The 22711-nt window shown below is 36.5% G+C and overlaps 2 protein-coding genes and 1 long non-coding RNA gene across 3 annotated transcripts in view; all 3 read right to left on the bottom strand.

Moving 5' to 3' along the window:
- LOC123871404 overlaps positions 1-22711 on the bottom strand; it is a 383067-nt gene that overhangs the window by 215205 nt on the left and 145151 nt on the right. The gene's annotated exons all lie outside the window — the stretch shown is intronic.
- Positions 192-10607, bottom strand: LOC123871375 (pickpocket protein 28-like). Its single transcript, XM_045915154.1, has 14 exons — positions 10551-10607; positions 10112-10189; positions 8614-8738; positions 7570-7776; positions 6180-6300; positions 5506-5654; positions 4992-5104; positions 4519-4607; positions 3436-3620; positions 3244-3329; positions 3098-3172; positions 2536-2686; positions 1320-1411; positions 192-1055 (listed from the first exon to the last, which is right to left on the bottom strand). The coding sequence occupies exons 1-14, from the start codon at positions 10605-10607 to the stop codon at positions 922-924; spliced, it is 1662 nt and encodes a 553-aa protein (XP_045771110.1). The 3' UTR covers positions 192-921.
- On the bottom strand, positions 11843-21954 carry LOC123871382 (pupal cuticle protein-like). Its single transcript, XM_045915167.1, has 2 exons — positions 21809-21954; positions 11843-12990 (listed from the first exon to the last, which is right to left on the bottom strand). The coding sequence occupies exons 1-2, from the start codon at positions 21818-21820 to the stop codon at positions 12133-12135; spliced, it is 870 nt and encodes a 289-aa protein (XP_045771123.1). The 5' UTR covers positions 21821-21954; the 3' UTR covers positions 11843-12132.

Genomic DNA, 22711 nt, shown 5'->3' on the forward strand with positions numbered 1-22711 from the left:
CTTTTTTTGGCTCTGCCATAAAGAAAAAATTAAGAAATTTTTTCTTTATGGCAGAGCCAAAAAAATAAAATATGATTATTAATAAATATTTAAAAATTAAAAATTACTAAAAAAATATTATTACTATTATTTCTTTATTTTATTCTGTTCTGTTCTGCCATAAAGAAATAATTAAGTTTTTTCAAAGGACATAAGATGTGTTAACATTGGCTTTCTCTAAATTAAGTGTGCAATCATGGGTACCTAAGTTCTAATTCTTTTGAACACACTTTTTAACAACCTATCACTATCGTGTATTTTATTGATCGAATCACAATCGATTTTATGAGTGATTGCCGGAAAATCGATAGACTATCGATTTTCCTGCAACACTACTATAAACTTTATAATTTTACCATAAACTAAGTGTTTACTTGTACAGAAAACCACAGATATAAGACTTGAAAAAGCAGTAGGAAAGAAAAGCCTGTGATATTGCATTTAAACTACTTATTAATTCAATTGTTGAGCTGTAAAAATGTAGATAGGTACCTAAATGACAATTCAAATGTGTAGATTATATTGTTGTCTTCTTGTACATTTACAACATTCAAGTAGGTAGGTACCTTTTGAGTTTTGATCTAACTTATTTACTGTAGGTATAGTTGAAACTCCTTAAATGTGTGTGATTGATAATGAAAGAATATTTTTCTTTGGCAATAAAAAAATATATTTTCAGCAATCATTTCTGGTTTCTTAATGAACTCTATTAAATGCAGAATGTATTGTTCTCCTTACAAGGAATATTAAATCTAAATTAAGTAAATAGTTAGGCAAATTTAATTTAATTAATATAGGAACTTAATGTAGATTGATGTACATAATGAAGATTTCAATAAAAAGTTTTTGTAATACAATAGTGTTTTGTACAACACCCAGTACCTATTTAATGAAAGGTTGTACAGTTTTTCTTTGCCTGACAACACAGAGAGCCCGCAGAGTCAAGTAATATAGAAGTTCAACTGCACTCATCATGCTAAAGCCCATGCAGAGTCCAAGTAGGCCGCCTGTGTTTGCTGAAAATAAACATTAGGTCAACTTAGCTGAGTTTCAGTGCCCACAAACATTCTACAAACAGAGTTTTATACTTAGTACGTTTAGTACGCTCGGTAGAGTCACCTACATAACAAATTATTTGATCGTTAGGCGTAACGCCCCCATTGACGGAGTGGAGTGGCGTTGATTGCTGCTTCTGGCGATGGGTTGATCAAGGTTGATCCTGATGATAGGTAAATAGTTTGCTAAATGCCTCACACATAACACACAAACTCTACACTTACACAAAAACTCTGTGAGACCAAATATTTCTCCCTTTGTGAACCTCATAAACGAGTTATCTTCGAAATAGAAATGTATTATCAACATGTTGTCCCTGTAATAATAAAATTAATTATTATTATCATTAAACTAAGATAGGTACTATTTTAAAACCTAGCTGAGGCGAAGAAAACTATGACAATGAGAGAATAGTTTACTTACCCTGAGGCGGAGACGGACGGTAATGGAGACGTTTTTTTTTAGGGTTCCGTACCTCAAAAGGAAAAACGGAACCCTTATAGGATCACTTTGTTGTCTGTCTGTCTGTCCGTCCGTCCGTGGTGTCTGTCAAGAAACCTATAGGGTACCTTCCGTTGACCTAGAATCATGAAATTTGCCAGGTGGGTAGGCCTTATAGCACAAGTAAGGAAATAAATCCGAAAACCGTGGATTTGTAGTTACATCACAAAAAGAATTAAAATGTGTTTCAATTTTCAAAGTAAGATAACTACCTACCAAGTGGGTTATCATAGAAAGGGCTTTGCTTGTACATTCTTAAACAGATTTTTATTTATTTTAATGCATAATAGTTTTTGATTTATCGTGCAAAATATAGAAAAAAATACCCGAATACTGAACCCTCGTTACGCGAGTCCGACTCGCACTTGGCCGGTTTTTTTCTCATTTTACTTCCTAGCCTCGGAGCAATTAACAAGGCTTGTTGATTGCTCCGGGTACCCAGCGGATGAGCACGCAACGTTCAACAAAAAATTTCGCTTCAAAAATCGAGTAAAAGCAACCTAGCCTGCTGTCTCACAAGCCATGCCTTGCACCGAGTTCCTCTTCTACGGGACCACCCCAATCGGATATGTAAGTATGTCGCGCAAGGGAGATATGGTTTTCGAAACCAGGTATCGGAACGGTAATTACAGCTAAGTATGCTCCTCCATGAACCGGGATTAGTGGATAGATTAACAATATTATTAACGGCCAAAATTAAAATCAATCTATCTGTAGGTAATCTGTCGATAAGTTACTTAGCAATGTTGTTATTCGTCAAAAGTCTTTTTGACAAATAACAGCGTTGCTAAGTAACTTACTTATCGACAAGTTAAAGATAGATTGAGCATTAATTTTGGCGTAAGTAACCTGATTTCTTCCGTGAAATATCTGACTTCAGCAGATTCCACTTGTCGTCGTTTATCTATGTAAGTACCTACTTAAGTTGTAAATACTTACGTAAAGTATTCAGCGGACCTATTTTGTGCTAAGCTAATACTCTTGGTATAGCGGCTAACAAGTGCCTTGTTCAGCGGCGCTCCACTAGGTCGCTCAGAGTAAGAGATCTCAGTGCACGCAGGCAAACATTCGTCACATCCTCTTTCGAGACCTTTTAAGAAAGAATGACTTTCATTATTTCTTGTTACTGAATGATCTCTTATATCAAGCATCTAGCATTTTCTCGCTGTAGTGAAATGAAAAGTTGTGTGTTTCGCACGACTGCAAAATTTGCGCTCGAGGCTTTGAATTCCTCGCTACGCTCAGGATTCTAATTACTACTAATCTTCGAATTCTTCGTTGGCTCGGAATTTAATACAAACTCTTGTGACAAAAAAACAACTTTGCAGCCTAGTATAACAAATAACTATTATCCCTAACTAGTTGAACCTTACTGGACATTGCATATCCACTTCATATACTTTTGTTTCTACTTATAGATATTTTTTTTATTTGTTAGACAAATTAGAGATGGATCGTTCGAGCATCTTACATTAATTTAGAATGGAATTATAGTTAGTACCTTGAGGCGCATAATTCTTTATATTGCTATAACATTTCGCATCAGCTTTTCCACAGACTCTCGTTGTTTTATTTTCTGAAACAAACTATAGGTATTATATTTCCTCAGGAAAATGATAAAATATTAATGTTATTCTACCCACTTACTAGGCATGTAGTAAAGAACACATTTGCATGTATCTAGAACATTGCGAGATTCGCACTCCATTTCACAGTTTCTTAACGTGTAAGTCCTGTAAAAAAAAATATGATTAAGTACCTAGAGTCCTAGTGAATATTAGGTATAAGAAAACCTTCTTTTACGAGGTTATATTTAACCTAATACCGCCTAATACCTACCTATAGAAAACTAATTCCTTTTCGCTGGAGAACAGACAGAGTCTCTTATTGACGTCAATATATTTAAGAGATGGCTGAGCGTCGAGGATTCTCGGTTGTATGGCCACGCGGGCTTCTATTCCTGGCCCATACACTTCCCCTAGTTTAGCTATATTAGGTGTTTCTGTCGGATTGTGTAGAAGAATCTAAAAACAGCGTAAGAGCGGTTACACACTCATCCAAACAGAGTCCGTGAAAATACGGATATAAAAAACCCTGACCGAACTCGGATATTGCTTACGCACTAATCCGATCTCCGATCCAAATCCAAGCTATTCAGTGGACATATTTGACACATCTACGTCATACGTCCGATTTTAAGGCCGATTCACACCAATTGCGTACACGTGACACGTGCGTAGTGGCACGTGTAAACCCATAACACACCGGGCTACGCATTTTTCATACAGTTCCATACATTACAACGCAAATCGTAATGGTACGCGCTACGTCTACGCTTACGCAACGCTTACGCAGCCTGTGTGAACGAGCTATTAATCCGAGGCACATCTCACGGACGACGACGGTGAGAACTCTAATGACGGAAATCGGAGCTAGTGTGTAAGCTACCATACAAATAGTTCTGTGACTACTTCGGAACGTATTTTCACGGATTCGGATCGGATGCAGTGCGTAATCAGTAATCACCCTAAGGTTTGGTCTCATTGGTAATCATAGGTACATATTGAAATAATCGGATACATAATGGGTCGGGCTAGTGATCATTATCATCATCATCAACCTATGACCTGACTGACTGAAGAACTCCTAATTTATTTACCTAGTATTGAATTGGAAAAACCTTCTATTACCATAAATCACTATATTACCTAACAAGCTTCGCTCCCGTGGGAATTTTGATTAATCTGCCCTTATTCCTAATCTACATTTTGAAGGGAACCTTGTGCTTTTAGTTTTTAGGTCCAAGGGGTTGGGCTGAGCTTTGATGCGTCAGAGTGAGTGAGTAAGAGCTTTTATTTTAAAAAATATTATTATTTGCAAGGATATGAAATGGATTTGAATGAAAAGATGAACTGGAAATACCTTAAATCCAGTGCTTTTCGTAGACGCACAGTAGTATTCCTCGAGGTTAGCATCTAACACCAAAGTTAAGCCATGATCCGTACCAATTCCTGTTCAAATGAGAAAGAAATGGTTTGAAAATAAGTAACATAACAGAGAGCTTAAAAACGTAGTTACCTACCCACAACTTACTTTTAAACTTCTTGACTGGTTCACCCTACCTCTGTGACTGAGATTAATACTGTTGAATACCTATGTTACAACTCATTTACAGTCAAAACTCTTATTCAGTCAAAAATAATAGGTACTTTTAACTGGAAAAACGCAGTCGAAACGAACGATGATGGTCAAAAGTAGTTTTGACTGAAATTCCCGGTCAAAACTCAACGTTGGTACATAGGTAATAATAGAAGATACGTTAGTTATAGGTTTTTCGAATGGCATGTTATTTAAAAGGCTATAAATAGAGTATCATTAGCAGGTAGATAAGATACCCTTAGGCTTCCAGGGGAATCCATCATCAGGCACGTCGTCGGGGTATCCACTTTCAGGAGTCCAATCCACGGTTGGTAACGGAAATGTAAAGTTTAAGTCGTTGAGATCTTTTCTGTGAACGAAACAAAAATATGTATTTTCAACCTTAGTTGACTAAAAATTTCACGGATGCAATTCGTTAAGGTGCAAGAGACGGATCTGCCCACGAAATTCAAATTTAATTTGGTTTTCCGCAATTTGGAAATTAATACGAAAAAGCAGGCTTATGGCATTCTAATTCCGACAATGGCAGTATCATCTTTACAGGATTACATAAAAATCTTTACTTGAAAATGTTCAGTTTAAGAAAATAAACCTGTGAGGATGGTATCATCCTCACAGGTAGTATTGCCATTGGCGCAATTCAAGTGCCATAAGCCTACTTTGTCGTATTAGTTTACAATTGCGAACAACCAAATTAAATTTGAATTTCGCGGGCAGACCCGTCTCATGCCCTTTAAGAGCTTAACTTACGGGTTCCGAAACATTTTTTCTCGATGTACAACATTAAAGGTACAGCAAAGGCCCTCATCTGTGAGTTGTGCGTTAAACAAGTCTTGGCAACTCATTGGCGCAGAATTCCAAAGGCATACCGACAGCATCTCGTTACAAGGTTGGGTTACCTAAAATACAAGTAAAATTCATCGTGTCGAATAGGTAAAGCCACCATCATCATTATTTCAGCCTGCAGATGCTCATTGTTGAAAATCTACGTTCTTCCCCGAAGACCGCCATCACATATTATGGTCCTCAGCCTTCCTCCTTCGGCCACTTCTTCCACCTTCTTTGTAAACTTTATCAAAACGTTTAATCAATACTTTGAAGAGAACTTTCTGATAGATAATATTGGCACGCAAGTTGAATGTCATTGCGTGAATTTTATTATTTCAGCCAAGAGGTAATTTAGGTAAGTAATCTGCTGAATCCCTATGAAAAAGGAGCCCGGATAGGTTGTCGGGTTTACATCGACTAAATACGCGAGTATAGCCCTAAGAACCTATAGGTACTTGTAATGGAAATTACTCACTAAAGTTTAAATGTTAAAATAGGTAATTACTAATTAAACCTATTAAAATAAGTAGGTTTAATTAGTAATTACCTAGATACCTAGATTTCTGTAGATAGGTAGATAGGTACGTGAAACATACATTAATGAGGAAAGAGCGTGTGTAGTCCCAGTTAGCACTTTCCGCGATCTCGTCTTCGAAAATATCTGCATCGGGTTGAGTTGAACATAAGCTTTCCAGTAACTTTTTGTCAATTGAATTCCTTTAAAACATAACGTAAAAAAATTACATGAATGAATAGAAGATTCTTAAGATCAAAGTTAAAAATGTGATAAAATCCAAGATACAGGGACTGTTGTCTAAATTTCTAAATTGAAGGTCTAAATAGGTATACCTAGTGCTACCCTTTTCACTACCTAGGTATCTTCTTTGCTAAAAACAATAGCATTAGTTTTAGACCGGTCAATTTAGTTTAATTGAACAGCTGAATTTGTACCACTGACTCACTATCGTCATCATAATCATTCAACCCATCGCCGGTCTCCTCTCAGAATGAGAAGGGTTAAGCTCATAACCTAACCAAGGGCGGATTGGCAAACTTCACATACCTTTGAGAGCATTATCACAGAACTCTCAGGCATGCAGATTTCCTTCCCAACTTTTCTTTTAGGTGCTACCGTTAAAGTGTGTACGTAATAAGTATTATTTACTTAATTTCTTAAAACTCGTTATTATGACTCAGCTTTATTTTATTAAGTATAAGTTAAGTAATCAATTAAAATTGGTTTCCAACAGATTCGTTAATGATTAAAATGATTACTCAACCAATTCGTGAATCTTTGCAAGTTTATCGTATTTTATACGGATTTTAAATTTATTGCAATTGGGCAAAATTAGGTCGAGAGATTAGATCGAAGAGCTATGTCGAGCAGTGACACAACTATAGTTCACTCTGACAAAACTTTGAAATTTTTTAAAACCTTTCTCCAATAGTAAAATCAAATAGCAGCTATCTTGGCCAAAAAAATAATTTGGCTAAGTATATCAAAATAATTTATTGTTGCCAGCTTCTTGAGTAGTAAAGCACTTTGCGCTGCGGTGGAATTGATGAGGTTTTATCTATTTAAAATTTAGTTTTGATTTAGATTCGAGTTTTTATAAAGCATAATTTTAATTTAGGTATCTACACTTGCCACTAAATGCAAAATAAAATTTTAGTGGGTAGCTACCTACTAGTTACCTACGTACCTACTTGTAATGATTTTCTTACCTTATTTGCTTTGCGTTGTACAATAAGGGCAATATTAATTTTCCTCTTTTTATAAATGCGTGAGTGTGTTTGTTTGTTGGTCTGTCCTTCAATCACGTTGCAACGGGGCAACGGATCATGTGGTTTTTTACACGGATAGTTAAAGACTATATGGGCTACTTTTTATCCCGAAAGTTCAAGGGGTTCTTAAGGGATATTTAAAAACCAAAATCTACGCGGATGTAGTCGCGGTGGGCATCAGCTAGTAATTTAATACGTTACCCAGACTTTTTTATCCTTTCTGCAACGGATTTTTTTGCTTGATTCACATTACAAATGGTAATCGCAGGGAAGGGCAGCTTGTTGAGCGGCATGTTCTCTGGGTTGATGCTGACTATCATGGGTGACATACGCCATTTTGCATACACATTTAAAATAAAGAAGCCGGCGCAAATTAATGAACTACCAAAGGCCCCAAGCCAAAAAAATCTGAAAAAAAAATATACAAAAGACTGAAACAACACGAGAAGAAGAGCGGCAGGATTATCATTTACCAGCAAGTCCAATTTCCAATCCAAATCCAATAGTGATTTTAGAAGGTATGTATTGTATATTTTCTGCGGGGATATCAAATAAGGCGGTCACATTGAGCCTCTATAGCTCAACCACAACGGTTGAGGAGCGGACTGAATTCCGAAAGGTTGGCGGTTCAAACCGTTGCACTATTGTCGTACCCACTCCTGGCACAAGCTTTACGCTTAATTGGAGGGGAAATATAGTCATGATTATAGCATGGCTTATATACTTTTTGTAAAAAAAGTATAAAAGTTTAAGTACAAAGTATTGCAAAGCGCTACTACTGTCTCGCGGCGTTCTCGTCGATCACCATACACTCCATTAGATGTCTTCATACAGTTTCTATTTCTTGTATCACATAAAATTATTGTACATGCGCTTTTCTGACGTGCAGCCACCATCCGCATTGGGCTGCCGTTGCGTGTTGTGTGTTTTTCGCCGAATCGTTGTTGTCATCAACCGATAGACATCTTGCCGCTGGGCATAGATCTCTTGACAAAGACTTCCACAAGCCATCATCTTGTGCTACCTGATTTCAGCGGCTCCCTGCGACTGTTTATTGTCGTCTGTTACCTAGTGGGGGTCTGCCAAGTCCGTTTTCCGGCGCCATTCTGCACCTTGGAAGTGTCTATGAGTTCTTCGAACTATGTGCTCTTCTAGACATCTATTTTATGTTCAGGCTGAAGGTTAGCTAGGAAGGAAAGGCTTAGTAAAAGAAAAAATATAGGATTGATAATGAGTTCGACTTACCGCTCAAACCACGTTAATCTTTTTTCTCCGACGTAGCGAAGACCATGTAGAGTAGATGTTAACAAGTACTCTCTAAGATCTTGGCGAAATGATTGGAAAAATGGGATTTGGCGGAATGGCTTTTCCTAAAATAATAACGAACATGATGTAGATAGGTATGGCCTTGCGCTGGGAATCCTGTCAAGGCATTTATAAAAAAAGAACATCCTAAATACTTAAGGAAACTACATTATGATTTTGTAGGTATCTAATAAATCATATCCATTCATAAAAATTTTTACGAGTAGATCTCCAGATCGCAAAAGAAGGAAAATACCCAATTAAATGATAGGCATATCTACCTACTTGGTTTAGCTATCCAAAATTAAAAGAAGCAACTTTAGACAGAGAAGCTTTTTGCAAGATGGCATACTTCAAAGGTGCTTTCGATGATGATGATTATTTATTTAAAACCAAGAAAGTTGGTATACACTATACATTATTAGCTCTTTTTTTGTCTGTGGCACCGTAACGCTCCATCCGTTTAGATTTTGAGGATTATCAGCCATTTTATCAGTTGGTGTAGCCTGCAAGGATCTCAGTCGTGGGGTACCAGCCAGGTAACATCCCCGTGTCTGAGTGTGCGGATTACAGCAGCGCTTGGGCCGATGTACCCTGGTAACATGGTTAACGATTTCTTTTCATGGAATATTGCTAGCCATGGCTAATTGACCTGGTAGGGAGAGGATGTTGTCTTGCGTCCCTCTGTTCCGAGCAGAGGGTGCAGTAGACGCACCCATGGGGTATAGCCCCAGGAGCGGAGGGTGTGGCTGTGTTGGGTGTTTGGTGATGAGGTTCCATCACCCATCCAGTCACTGGCTGCCCCACCGGTCTCTTGTCTGTCCAGATTGGTGACGGGTGAGGGAGATGTTGAGGATGGGGAACGTGGAAAAGGAATTGCCCTCCTTGCGAATCCTAGCCCTCGTGAGGACCTGTGGATGATGGCGACGGAAGGGCCCGTCGTTCACAGTGTGGTCCTCGGGTCGGTTTAATATTTTTTTCATAATATAGTGATCAAAATTAGATGTTGGAGCAAGGAAGTGGTCGGTAATCGATGTCAAGTTTATAAATCGTTGTATACATACTTAGATTGGTACATTTCACTTGTCGGTGGTGATTTAAATTTTTAATTTACACTTAGAAAAAATAATGTCGAAAACAGTCGCCGCAGTTAAAACCTAACTCGGAAATTAAAATGTTTCTTAATTATATCAAAAATCGGATACCATTAAACCATTTTACCAAGTTTTACCATTATAATGTCTTCGTTGGATTACTTATATATCAGTAAGATGATCTGTCACTATGCTCAGTAGTAATGTGTAGGTACTAGGTAAACGTGCACTAAAGCATTACGTGATCTAAAGAACATTTTAATCTCTTTTACTGGAACTTGACGACTTTGTTTCTAATGAAGGCTTAGTTTGATTAAAAGCATTCCATTTAATAACTTACTGACCTCGCTTTTACTGCGGCTTGTCGGTTTGTTTGTATTCCAGTCGTACCACGGGTGCGTTGATTGAGCCCAGTAGTTTTGCTAAATGAGAACATTAATGTTAATTGAATTAATCGCTGCTTCATTAATCACATTCCTCACAATTGAGCGCATAGTGGTCTTGGTTCCAGATTATTTGCTCTTTAACGATATCTTTGTGACTCGTGAATATTTTAATAGATCTTTTATTGACCATAGTTGATGCCCGCGACTTCCTCCGCGTGGATTTATATTTTCAAAAATCACGTAGGAACTCTTTGATAAAAAGTAGCCTATTTCACTTTCCAGAGCTTCAACTATGTCCTGTAAGAAATCAGGTCAATCCGTTGCTCCATCGTGACGTGATTGAAGGACAAACAGACACACTTTCGCATTTATTATAGGGGTAGTGATATCTAGGTACCTTGTCTATATCCACAGGTGCCATTTTTTTGCTTTTAGTTTTATATTCTTTTATCATTTTTATTAATTAGTACTGAATAAATTAATAAGCTTAATTTCAGGAAGACCTTAGGTTAGCTTAGCTTAGGTATGCCGATGAAATTGTACTATCGCCGATCGTCAACACAAAGGGTACCCATTTGCCATTAGCTTTTAACCGTCTACTGAACGAAATCCGTCGAATTTCCATGATCTAACGTAATTTCGAATTGTCAATGTTTGCGGTCAATTCGTTTGATAGTGGAACATGACAAATCAACCTTGTACCGCCTCAATTTACTTTCGATGGCAAAATTATACACTTTACAGTTATTTGTCTTTCTGACCTCATCCATATAATTAATGGAAGGTTACTTACTTAGTAAACGTATCAACTTTTATAGTGATCCTTATTTTTGAAATTTATAGTCTTATCTAATTTTGTACCTACTAATTAAGTCCGCTTGGAATGTTGGTAAGAATACTGGCTGCACTTCTGCGCTGGACAGCCAGGCTGATTGATCATTTGCACAATGACTCCAGGACCCACCCAGACAAACAGAACAACAATGTAACTCGATGAGAAAGACGTACCTATACCTACTTGCGCTACATACCGTTGTTAGACACTTCTGCTGCAGCTTCCGTCTTGATGCTGTCTGTGTAATGGAATGAGGGCAATGTGTCAACGCACCTTGCTTTCTATATTAGGGCTAGTTCCCGTCATCCTTGATTATCCATATTTTGGAGAAAAAGCGTATACAATACTTAAGTACCTAGGTAGTAGGTACTTATCTAATTTATTAGTGAATTTATTGACATACAATTTTATTTCAACACTGCTGTAGGTTTGTCGCGTTATCGAATATATTCATCACTGTTTCACATCACGCTATTGTGTGACATGGTCTGATGCATTAAACACTAATTACTTTTTATTTAGCATCAGCGATATGTAACTTTAAACAAAAATGGTTGACTATGTAAATTACCATGCGCTACGTTTTAGTTATCGATTGTCAAGCTTTAAAGCTCTCTTATAGGTATTTAAAAGCACATTATTCCAAGAGTACCTAAGTGCATACTAAAAAATTAATAGAAGACGTACAAATAAGTACAAATAATATTGTATTGTCGTAACATCTGATTTCGATAATATTTGCTATCAGGAGCATCTGACGTGCTTAGCCGTAAAACCCAATATACTTATTTATAAGTTTATACTAAGTAGATAAACAAAGAAGATATCGACCTTTAGACACAGTAAAACTATGATTTATGTTTCTTTATCGTTTAATATAATTCGTTGACGCATACATATAATTAATATTTATTATGTACAAAAGTTCGTATAAAATAGATAGAAATTTCTTAGAAAAGTAACAAAAAGCTACAGGAAAGTAAGAGTCTGACGCACTAGCACTTTGAGAAACTAAACGAAGAGGAGATCGAAGGAGAAGAGGGCTTCTCGACGTATCCCTGGGGTGTCACCTGCACGCGTTCATCGGGAGCGCGAGTGACACGCGAGAGCAGTCCAGCATACCCGGAGAGAGAGGGGGAAGTGTTCACCAGTGCTGCTGAGGGTGCGCGGGCGCGCCGATCTTCGCGTGAGCGGCCAGGTGAGCGGCGCGCGCGGCGGCGACCTCGGGGGTGTCTAGGATACCGGCGCCGTTGTGAGCGAGTCTGATCTGGGCAGGGGGTCCTTGCCAAGAAGGAGCACCGTTCCACTGGTTTTGCTGATTATTACCGTTCCATTGTTGGTTTTGGTGGTTACCGTTCCATTGGCCTTCGTTTCCCGAGCGCCATTGGCCATCGTCGTTTCCGGCGTTCCATTGACCGTTGTCGTTGGCGGCGTTCCATTGACCGTTGTCGTTAGCGGCGTTCCATTGACCGTTGTCGTTTCCGGAGTTCCACTGACCGTTGTCGTTGGCGGCGTTCCATTGGCCGTTGTTTCCGGCGTTCCACTGGTTGTGGGCGGGAGCGCTGTTGGCGGAGTTGAGGGCGGCGAGGTGGGCGGCGCGGGCTTGCGCTACTTCAGGGGTCTCGGCGACGGGAGCGGGAGCGTGGCCGGCAGCGTTCCACGCTGGGGCGGCGGGAGCGCCGTTCCATGCTTGAGCGGCGGGAGCGCCGTTCCATTGGTTTCCAGCGTTCCACTGGTTAGCGGGGGCACCGTTCCAATTGCTGCTCTTGTCAGCGCGTTGCCAGTATTCCTCGTTGTTCCAGGCGGGGTTGTATGAACCATCGTCGTTTGGGTTAGGGTTGTTTAATGAGGCTTTCTGGAGAGCGGCGAGTTGGGCGGCCCGCGCTTGGGCTACTTCGGGTGTGTCCAGGATGTTGCGTCCATCTTGAGATAGAGCGATGTTGGCGGGGGGGCCGACCCATCCGGCATGTGCTCCGCACGCCAGCGCTAAACAAGCTACGATCTGCGAATGAAATGAGAACCATATTAAATAGTGACTTATTAAATTTTAAGGTTTTGAAAAATTGCACCTTGGAAAACTTTGATGCGTAATATATTAATATCGTTCAAGTAGGAATGACCAGTGCCGGTGTGAAATAAAAAAAACTTGAGGTGAATAAACTAAGGCTGAAGAAGTTTCCTAAGAATCTTTGTTAGTCAACATCAAAGTAACTAAATACAATAAGTAGGTGAATAATGTGCCCAAAGTACCTACTTACTTAGTTTACTACTTAGGTTTGATTTTAAACTATTAAATATTATTCTATTTATTAAAAAATTAAAGTTTGGAGGTCAAGCTGTACAAGATCCGTTCGATAAAGGCAAGTCCATTAGCGAATAATTCAATTAAAGTAATACAGTAGTAGTACGTGAAATTATTTAAAAAATTATTCATGTGGAACCCTGAAAATGTTAAGGTTTTAATTCAGTTGGTGTAACGTTTATTATTTGCACATTTCTTGCATTTAATAATATTGATCATAAAATAATTGAATTTAATTGGATACCAGTTTTACAATGTCATTGCCAGTTTTATTAAGCTGCTTACAGCAATCGTACAACATTGCTGAGGTATTTACTACATAAATACATACCTTCCTTTATATTTTGTGATCAGTTTTTATGAATATTGAATGCGAGCCCTTGGGGAATGTATGAGATTGTATAGCGCATAACTTGAAAACAGGTTATGAGAAGAGGAAGTTCATCATTATCTAATAAGAACTTGATAAGGTAGGTGCTTATCTCATAAAGAGTGTTTGTTGTAATTCATTTTTACTAACTGCTTTAGAAGCGCTTGTCTCTATCATATTGATAAGCTGTAAGTGTCTCAGTTAAAGAACAATATACTTAATAAATAATAATTCTATAATGTAACCCATGTATTCATCTCTACATAAATAGGTAGGCACTTTAGATTCTTTAGATCTTAAAGCTTGTAGAAGTTCCTAAAGTTTACTGAATAAAGTGGATATTGTATTTTATCAAATTATATTGATATAATAAACCGATATTTTATATTCGAAATCATATTATCATTTTTACAAATTAGTGCAATGATTGAAGCGTGTAATGTGGATGAAATTATTATTTTGATAACATGTTTATTATGGAATTTGCGGCGGTCTAAGTTCAGAATCACGTAATGATGTCAGGGTTCGAGTTTGCGGTCGTGTTCGATCACCTGGCCGAACGATATAATCTAATTATGAATTAAGACATCATACCTATCGGCTAACATGTCGGACATCATTAGCTTTACAAAAATATTCAGAAATATCTTGAAACTTAATTGCAAGATATTGCCTTCTATTATGAATTGTAATAAGCAAATAGTAGTTATAATGGTATTATTACAGTTGTAAAAATAAATTGATAATACTAACATGGTTTTAAAGTCTTGTCTAAGCTAACGAAATATCGGTCTCAGCTGCTATTTATTTATTATTATTATCTCTAACTAAAAACTACCACCTACCACTTACCAAACCTACCTTACCTACTTGAGTTTACCTACATCCATACTAATATTATAAACGCGAAAGTATGTCTATCAGTCTGTTTGTCTGCTAGCTGTTCACGGCCCATCTGCTTAACCAATTTTGAACGGAATGAAATATTATGATACAGAGATACTCGTAGCTTGTATTCCGAGGTAGTTTTGATCCCAGAAAATCAAATAAGTAGTATCCACGGGATTTTCAAAAACATAACTTATTCATGTCATTTATTAATAAGTCGCGGGCGTCATCTAATGTAAATAAATAAATATCATGAAGGATTTCGAAATGAAAATTATCCAGAAAATCCTTAGTTTGTTATTATATGCATTATAGGTACGAGCATGTGTTTATGGTATTTAAAAGATAAAATATTCTAATGTTCTTGCAATGAACGTGGCCTTGGGTTGTAAACCTTTGACTTGTTTGGAGAAAATAGAACATTTTACACAATCTTTCAATGAATGGCACACACAATTTTTTTTGCCGGAATCAAACCTGTTAGATAGGTACCTATCTGATTACTGAACGGGAAGAAATGAAAATGTATATTTATTATATCTATGAATTATAGTTAAAAGTCTACTAAGTAGACATAGGTACCTACAGCTTTGGTAGCATTGACGTCATAAGAAGAAGAAGTGAAGATTATCAAAAGATAAGGATAGTAATTTATTTAATAATTAAATTTAAATTTAAGAAGGCCAAAAGAGAGCTTTGTGTAAATTTTTTGATAAGGGCCAATGCATACAAAGTGTTGCGTCATTAAGGAATCAAACGTCAAGGCGAGTTAGTTTTGCTGCGATTATTAGGTAGGTATATTATGACGCGGACGTTCCGAGCTTATGTGCTTTGTCCGACCAAAGCTTTCTATGTCAATTAGTTTTGATTGTACCTATATGTATTGATCTAGTTCCTGAATAGGCACTATTAATTAACAGAAGCGGAAAATTTAAAATAGATCAAATTAATTAGGCTATAAATTGGTATTGTAGAGATACCTACCTAGATTAATTTTCTACAAAAACAAAGCGTCAACCAATACTCTCGTTAATATAATTTATAACATATAAAAGTAAGGCAGCACCGAGTGAATGGCGCCAAGGTTTGAAGCCTGCCCCAAGGTCACAAAGCAGGAAGCCAGTCTTCCGGACCAGCCCACAGTCACATAGTGACTGGTTTCTTTCACATATCAATTTGACATTTGTATTCCTTTTTATTTGCCCAGCTTTATTTTTGCAGCCTACACAGTTATTTAAATTACACGCAACATTACTTAAACTGAAATAATTTTAAGTAGCTTTGAATTTGACTGTTGTGAATGAACTGACTGACTCCATCTTTTTCAGCCCGCACATTAAAGCGCGTAAAGTTCGCTATTATGATTTTTTTTGAATTTTATGTATGGGTATGTGTGACTCGCGCCATCATCAAGACGAATCTAATAACGTATCATTTATCAAAATCAGTTGAGTCATTGAGTGGTTACGAACGGACATGGGAACGGACATTCGCATACCTGCAGGTCAAACACATAACTCCCCCTTACGACTTTGCCGCAGTCGCGTAAAAAGCGTTCATTACAATTTTGAGTTTTGACGATCGCGTCGTGAAAACCTGTTTTCATATTTAAACGAATGTTAGGGTGTAATGTTCGGATCTGATCCTTTGTCAAAGAATCAGATCTGAACTCTAAGATCTAGAGGTGGGCGTTCATAATAAGATATAATCAAACTATAGATATTGCAAGTTGGCGTGGGCATGCCCTTCTAAATCAGCGTGCGATGGAATGCAGACAAAAAGTCAGTGAGTGGCGAGGCAAGCGACAAGCGTGGACGCTATCCGGTAGGCGTGTCTCCGATATATAATTGAAGGGTTCTGAGATAAAACAAGTCGTACTTAATTAAAAAAATTAAAACACGACTGCCCTGACAAAAATGAGCTTAAAAGCTTAAAAGTTAACAAAATGACATTCGAAAATTTACGCCATACGGTCGACATAAGGAATTTAAAAAAAAAAACTATAGTCATTGCCACTTGGGATGATTTATCTGTTACCGGCAATCTGTATACTCTGGTACTGTATGGAATACCTCAGCATTCCATAGAATACCTAAAACATTCAGGCAATGTATAAAATATTAGTTATTTCAAACTACCTAGCCGTTCTGTAAAACTCCCAAACAACAACACAACCTTTGAGAGAACAACCTTTGTAAAGAAAATTGAGTTGTGAAAACCGGTTCTTTAAGGTTATGGAACAAAATCGACAAAAATTTTGATCCCATTTCCGAAGAATCCCTAATTTTTTCAGGATAAAAACTACCCTATATGTTAACCTGAAGTATCACCTACCACTGTATCAAACATTTAAAACCTTTCTGTAGTTTTCGCGTGCAGATAGACAGTGCAGAAAAACAGTTTTTCGATCTAATTCAAATTCAAATTCAAAATGTTTTTATTCAATTAAACTTTTACAAGTGCTTTTGAATCGTCAAAAAAATCTACCACTTCGGAATACCGTCCCTCTATTTGATCGATCGATCGATTCGTTCGATCTATATCGATAATAACGTTTTCTCCGATTAAAATTTTCAAAATACCTACACTAAATGTACAGAAATCGTCCAGTTACAGTTTTATTATAAGTATAGATGAAATCTATAAATAGCAAGTTTTCGACCTATCCATCTATCATGCAGGTCACTTTACCTGTGAGGTGACCAGCGTGATGGATGGGCCAGAAAACGCGTTACCATGAAGATTAAAAGGTGATTTTGGTAAAGACAACTGAATTCAAAGTTGGACAGACAAACAAAGTAGTTCTATAGTCGGTTTATAATAAGTATATTCGACACGCTTGCCACGATATAATGAATCGAATATACTTATAGCAAGTAGGTTTAATTTGATGCACGATGTCTGAACGCTAATAAATCTGGTGTAAAATCTCAATCTTATTGCTTCAAGTTAAAATGTAAGTGGAAATAAGTAGAAACTGTAGGGTTGCCAACATTTTTTTCGGTTAACTATCGAAACATTTTTCAGAATAAGCTTTAAAAAATATAGTAGGTATTTTATAGAAAAAGTAAAAGTATTATATGTTTGTTTACTCTTACTATACTTATATTATTTTCTAAAGCACTCACCCCTAAGATACCGTTTTTCACAGTCTATGAAAGTAGTATAATGAGTATGTAGTTAATTTTTGTTTAATAAAAATATTAGTTCAATTTCATTTCAATTTTTTCCTTCTTTATCACTTTCTATGAGGATTCGACGTCTAAAGATTGCAACATTTTGTTTTACTTTCTTTGAGGCAAACTTTGTTAGAAAACTAACACACGTTCTTTTACAAAATGAGAGATATGTTTGTCAAAAATTATCGTCCATTTAACTGAAATATTTTTGGTTACTACACGTTTCTTCAAAAGTACATAGTAAGCAGAGCCAAAATAGAGTACAATACTCAAAATAATTATAGTACGGTTGGCAACCCTAAGCGACTGTGACCGTAACACCAGTTGACATTGTAGGCTTAAATGGAGCATGAGCAGGACGGTTACCGGGTGATAGCAGTTGCGTTTACCTTACTATATTTGGGAGGTTTACGTAGGCTTTGAGCTTGCACTCAGGTTTTTTCTTTCGCTGACATCAAGATATAACCCTGTTATTTAATTGAATGCCAATAATACAAGGTGTACTGGGTTTATTGTTGAAGAGTTTAAGTTAATATAGTATAAACAGATTTATTTACTAAGTAGATGTTCAAATACACAATTTTGTATAAAGTGCAAGTTGAGAAAATGATAGAGATTCGCTTTAAAATGTACGCGTGAAAATAAGAATCACATTTTTTTGATTAGATAGTTTGTGATTTATCCCGAACAATGGCGGTGATAAGATAGCTATAGCAAGTGGGGTATCATAATATTATGAAAGGGCTTTACCTGTACATTCTAAAACTTAAATAATTTTTTATTTATTTTTATGCATAATAGTTTTTAATTTATCGTGCAAAATGTCGAAAAAAATACCCGAGTACGCAACCCTCGGTGCGCGAGTCGGACTCGCGCTTGGCTGTTTTTTTTTGTTGTGATGTAACCACATATTTCACGGTTTTCGGAATTTTCCTTTACTTGTGCTATAAGACCTACCTGCCAAATTTAATGATTCTAGGTCAACGGCAAGTACCCTATAGGTTTCCTGACAGACGACAGACGTGTAGACTGACAGGCAGACAGACAGACTGACAATGAAGTGATCTTTTATTGTAACATATTTTGTTCTAGCTTTACCTTTTATTTTTTTTTCTCTTTTTGTATTTGTATAATAATCATCTAGTTCGTGTAAGTGGCACTGCCGTTCAATTAGATGTAAAATAAAATAAATAAATAAATAAATCTTATAAGGGTTCCTTTTTCCTTTTACGGGTACGGACCCCTAAAAATGAAATTTTGCGCAGACTTATAACGTATAGAATATTATGCTATTCTTTATAACGTATCCTACCTACGTACCTGCACAAGAAATAGAAATAAAAAGATTTTTTATTCAATATCCTCAATTTATCACTCGCGTAAGACTTGAATGGTCATGCATATAATATAAACCACACATACGAGGTTCTTGACCGCTAGCCATTAATCACATACATAATGGTTATCTTGAAATAATTAGGTATGCGGAGAGCTTCCTTACGTACCCGCATGCGACTCAACTACGAAAACTTTTTGACTCTTAGGTTTAAATTTAACGATTTACAATAAGACGTTACGAACAAGTAGCTGGGACCGACAGGCACCCTATTCTCCTCCGAACCTCCAAAGTACATCTAAGTATCTTCTTCTCAGTCAACCACTTGATTGTTTTGGCACGCTTGACTAGATATATTAGGACGTCTCCACTCCTGCTTCACAAGATGCCTTTCTCTTGGCCGCGTAAGGGAACATCCACTGCAGCCCTCAATTGGTCTCGCGATCTCATGGGTGATCAGCCACGTGTTTTGTTTTATTCCTTGGATCACTAGAACTCGGTTCTTCGAAAACGGACGTTTCGCAGGAATTCGTTCCAAGAACATTGTTCTTCAATACCGAGAAGTTCTTACTTTCTCAAAGTCACGTTTCCGAAGTGTAGAGGAATGCGGGGAACACAAGTGGTCTCACATGTCAGATCATCTCTTGCCTTGGTTTCGTCTCGTTGCGTATCAAAATCAATGGAACAAATAAACGTAAAAAACCGTCATCGAACGGCATAATAGCGTACAGATCGATTTGTGTGCTGACTCGGCAGCTCCAAGCTTAGGGTGAAAATAGCTAAATACTGTAGGTAAACAAATATTTGAAGAAATAAGAAAAGTGTAAGGAATTGTTATCTAACGTAAAGAAAGCAAAAATGTCTTCATGTATAGGTTAGTACGTAAGTTCCGTCCAGGAGGGTGCCAACGGGACTCTATTAGCATAGCTATTACTATGCCTCCGCTGTCCGGCCGTCCGTCCGTCTGTCCGTCTGTCTGTTAGGGCTGTATCTCGTGAACCGTGATAGGTAGAGAGTTGAAATTTTCACAGAATGTGTATTTTATTGCCTTATATTATGATTATCATCAGTAACTTTCAATGCCATTGAAATATGTAACGTCGAATATTTTGTTCTTTTATTCATTTGATATTTAGCTACTAACAAAGATAAAGTTACCTAGTTTTAAAAGATATTGCATCAACAATTAAACTTTCAATGTCATTGAAACGCGTAGGGTAGCGATCTATTTGTGCTCTGATTCGGTACGCTAAAGCCTTGGAATAAAAAGAATTTGAAATTATTATTTGGTCATGCTTAGTTTCAAATGTTTGTATATTATAGGTATTTAATTGTGCGGTTTACATCGCGTAGCGCAGTTAATTTTTGTATCTAGAGCATCGTGATCCCTTCCATTATAATTATATTTATTATGGGAGTTTTCTTGGAATATAGTGGGAAGGAAGGCTCTGGGAAAACCTTCCGTATAATCAATCTATTTACACTTTCTGAAAAAAAATGGCTAGGCTCAACTTTTTTTAAATGCCCACTAAAACCACGATTGAAATGTAAAGTTTTGATGTAAAAAAGAATAATCAGATATTAACTGTCTGCATTTTGTTGGAATCAGATTTTTTAAATTCTGAGATCAACGAACTTTATTAAATAAATCCAATTTAACGCTATTTTTTTGTAGAACGTTGAAGCAAATCACACATAAAAGGCCAGAAATAGAGTGACAACACGCAGGCAATTAACTTTGTTGTAAAAACAGCTTATGTAAAAGACATTTTTAGCAATTATATGAAAGTTTGTCTAATCGCAAGAGTACTATATATGCATATGAGGAAACAATTCCAAGTGGAGCGCGAAGTAAATTAAAATCAGTGACAATGACCCACCAGTCGCGTGCAGCATGGATACAGGGCTATGGCTCGATATCTTTTTAGTTTTCTATTCTGCTATAAATGTTACATTATTTAATTATGACTAAAAGAGTTTGTAATAACTATGTATTATATTGTTAAGTTTTGTAATGTCAATTATTGCTGCTATTTTTTTGTTATTGACATCACATTAATTCAGTTACGATGTTACTTAATATTTAGGTAAGTAATGAATACTTAAAAATAAATAAATTAATCACTGCTGAAAATGAGAATAAAGTTTCGGATGTGATAATAAGTTTGCGCACCCTTTTGTTGGACCCAACTTTTTTATCTTCTCATGGTTGTGGTCGTTTTATGTCATCCTCATCAATGATTTTATTAAAATAATGATATTAATCTACTCTTGTTTGGAATTTTACAAAAGTGTACGATATTTGAATAAATAAGTTTCTGTAATTATCACCAGTTACTTTGACGCTGTTAACAATATTCTATTACCTAGTTGTTAAATTATTGCCTTCAATAGTTGTGTAAGAAACAGCTTGCTCTGACATAAAATTAGGCTAGAAACTTGTTACAAGCTAGTTGGAGGTCAAATATCCTGCAGGTATTGAGCAACTGTGTTTGAAAACAAAGTACAACGTGCCTGGTAAAAGATATATCAATAAATTGAGTTATACGCCTTCAACCTAAACCAACACCGGCACACACTTTATCATTTGTATTCAATAGAACATTAATTGCATAACTGATCTATAACAAACTATTTGATAGTCATTAATCAAAAACAAAGCAATATTTTATAAATTTTGATTTACTTTTAAATAAGAAATGGGAAATAGAGCAATTAAGAAGAAAGTCGCGTAAAAGTACTTACCATTGATCTCATTTTGAAAAAGAAGTAAAGCACAGAAGTGAAAGAAAGAAAAGTTATAAAAATATAAAATTAAGTTTTTGTTTATTTATAGCGCTGCTGAAAGACTAGTGTCTTCCAGGAATCGCTATATTGAAGTGCAACTTGCGTCTGAATAAAATGAGGGCGGGAGCGTGCTTATATACTTCGACCACTTCAACGCTTGCGCAGAGGGGGTGGCCATAGTTTGCACGTGAAAGTATTGGGACATGCCATTGATAATAGCGAATCATAGATACAAATTTCAATGGCAGAGATTTGGCTCAATTTTGTGTGAGGTTTCGTCGAATGATCATATTACAGACTTTCTTGTTTCTAAGTTCAATTCAGTGACTCGATAACAGCGGCCGACTCAAGTTGATCTGTGGTGATAATGATAATGCCATAAGTCATATCGTTTTGGTTTATCGTTTAAAAGTTAACGTGTAAGTTAAGTATTTCTATCTGTTCAGAGGTTTATTTCAAGTGATGCATTTTATGATAGCACAAGTAGGACAACTTTAAGAATGCAGATGAATGATAAAATTTTTGTTGATTACATTTTGTTTTATGTTACTCGTTAATTAATAAGTTAAGGTAAAAGTAGCAAGGTATGTAGGGATATAAATATTGATATTTCGTCTCTTAGTGGTTTGTATTTACCGAGAGAAAAATCTTAATTAGTCGTCACAGATGTAATAAATTAGAATTGAGGTTCTACAAAGGAGTTTAAAAAAAATTAAAGCGTGCGAAATGTTACATTATTCAGTAAAATTTTCAAATAAAAATAAAACCAACTTCAATAACCACAAACACTAAAAATTAAAAAAGAATTTAAGTAATTTATTACCGAACATATTATATTCTGTCGATGTATGTAAAAGAGTT

The sequence above is a fragment of the Maniola jurtina genome, chromosome 13 (genome assembly GCF_905333055.1).
Source record: "Maniola jurtina chromosome 13, ilManJurt1.1, whole genome shotgun sequence".
NCBI lineage: Eukaryota > Metazoa > Arthropoda > Insecta > Lepidoptera > Nymphalidae > Maniola > Maniola jurtina.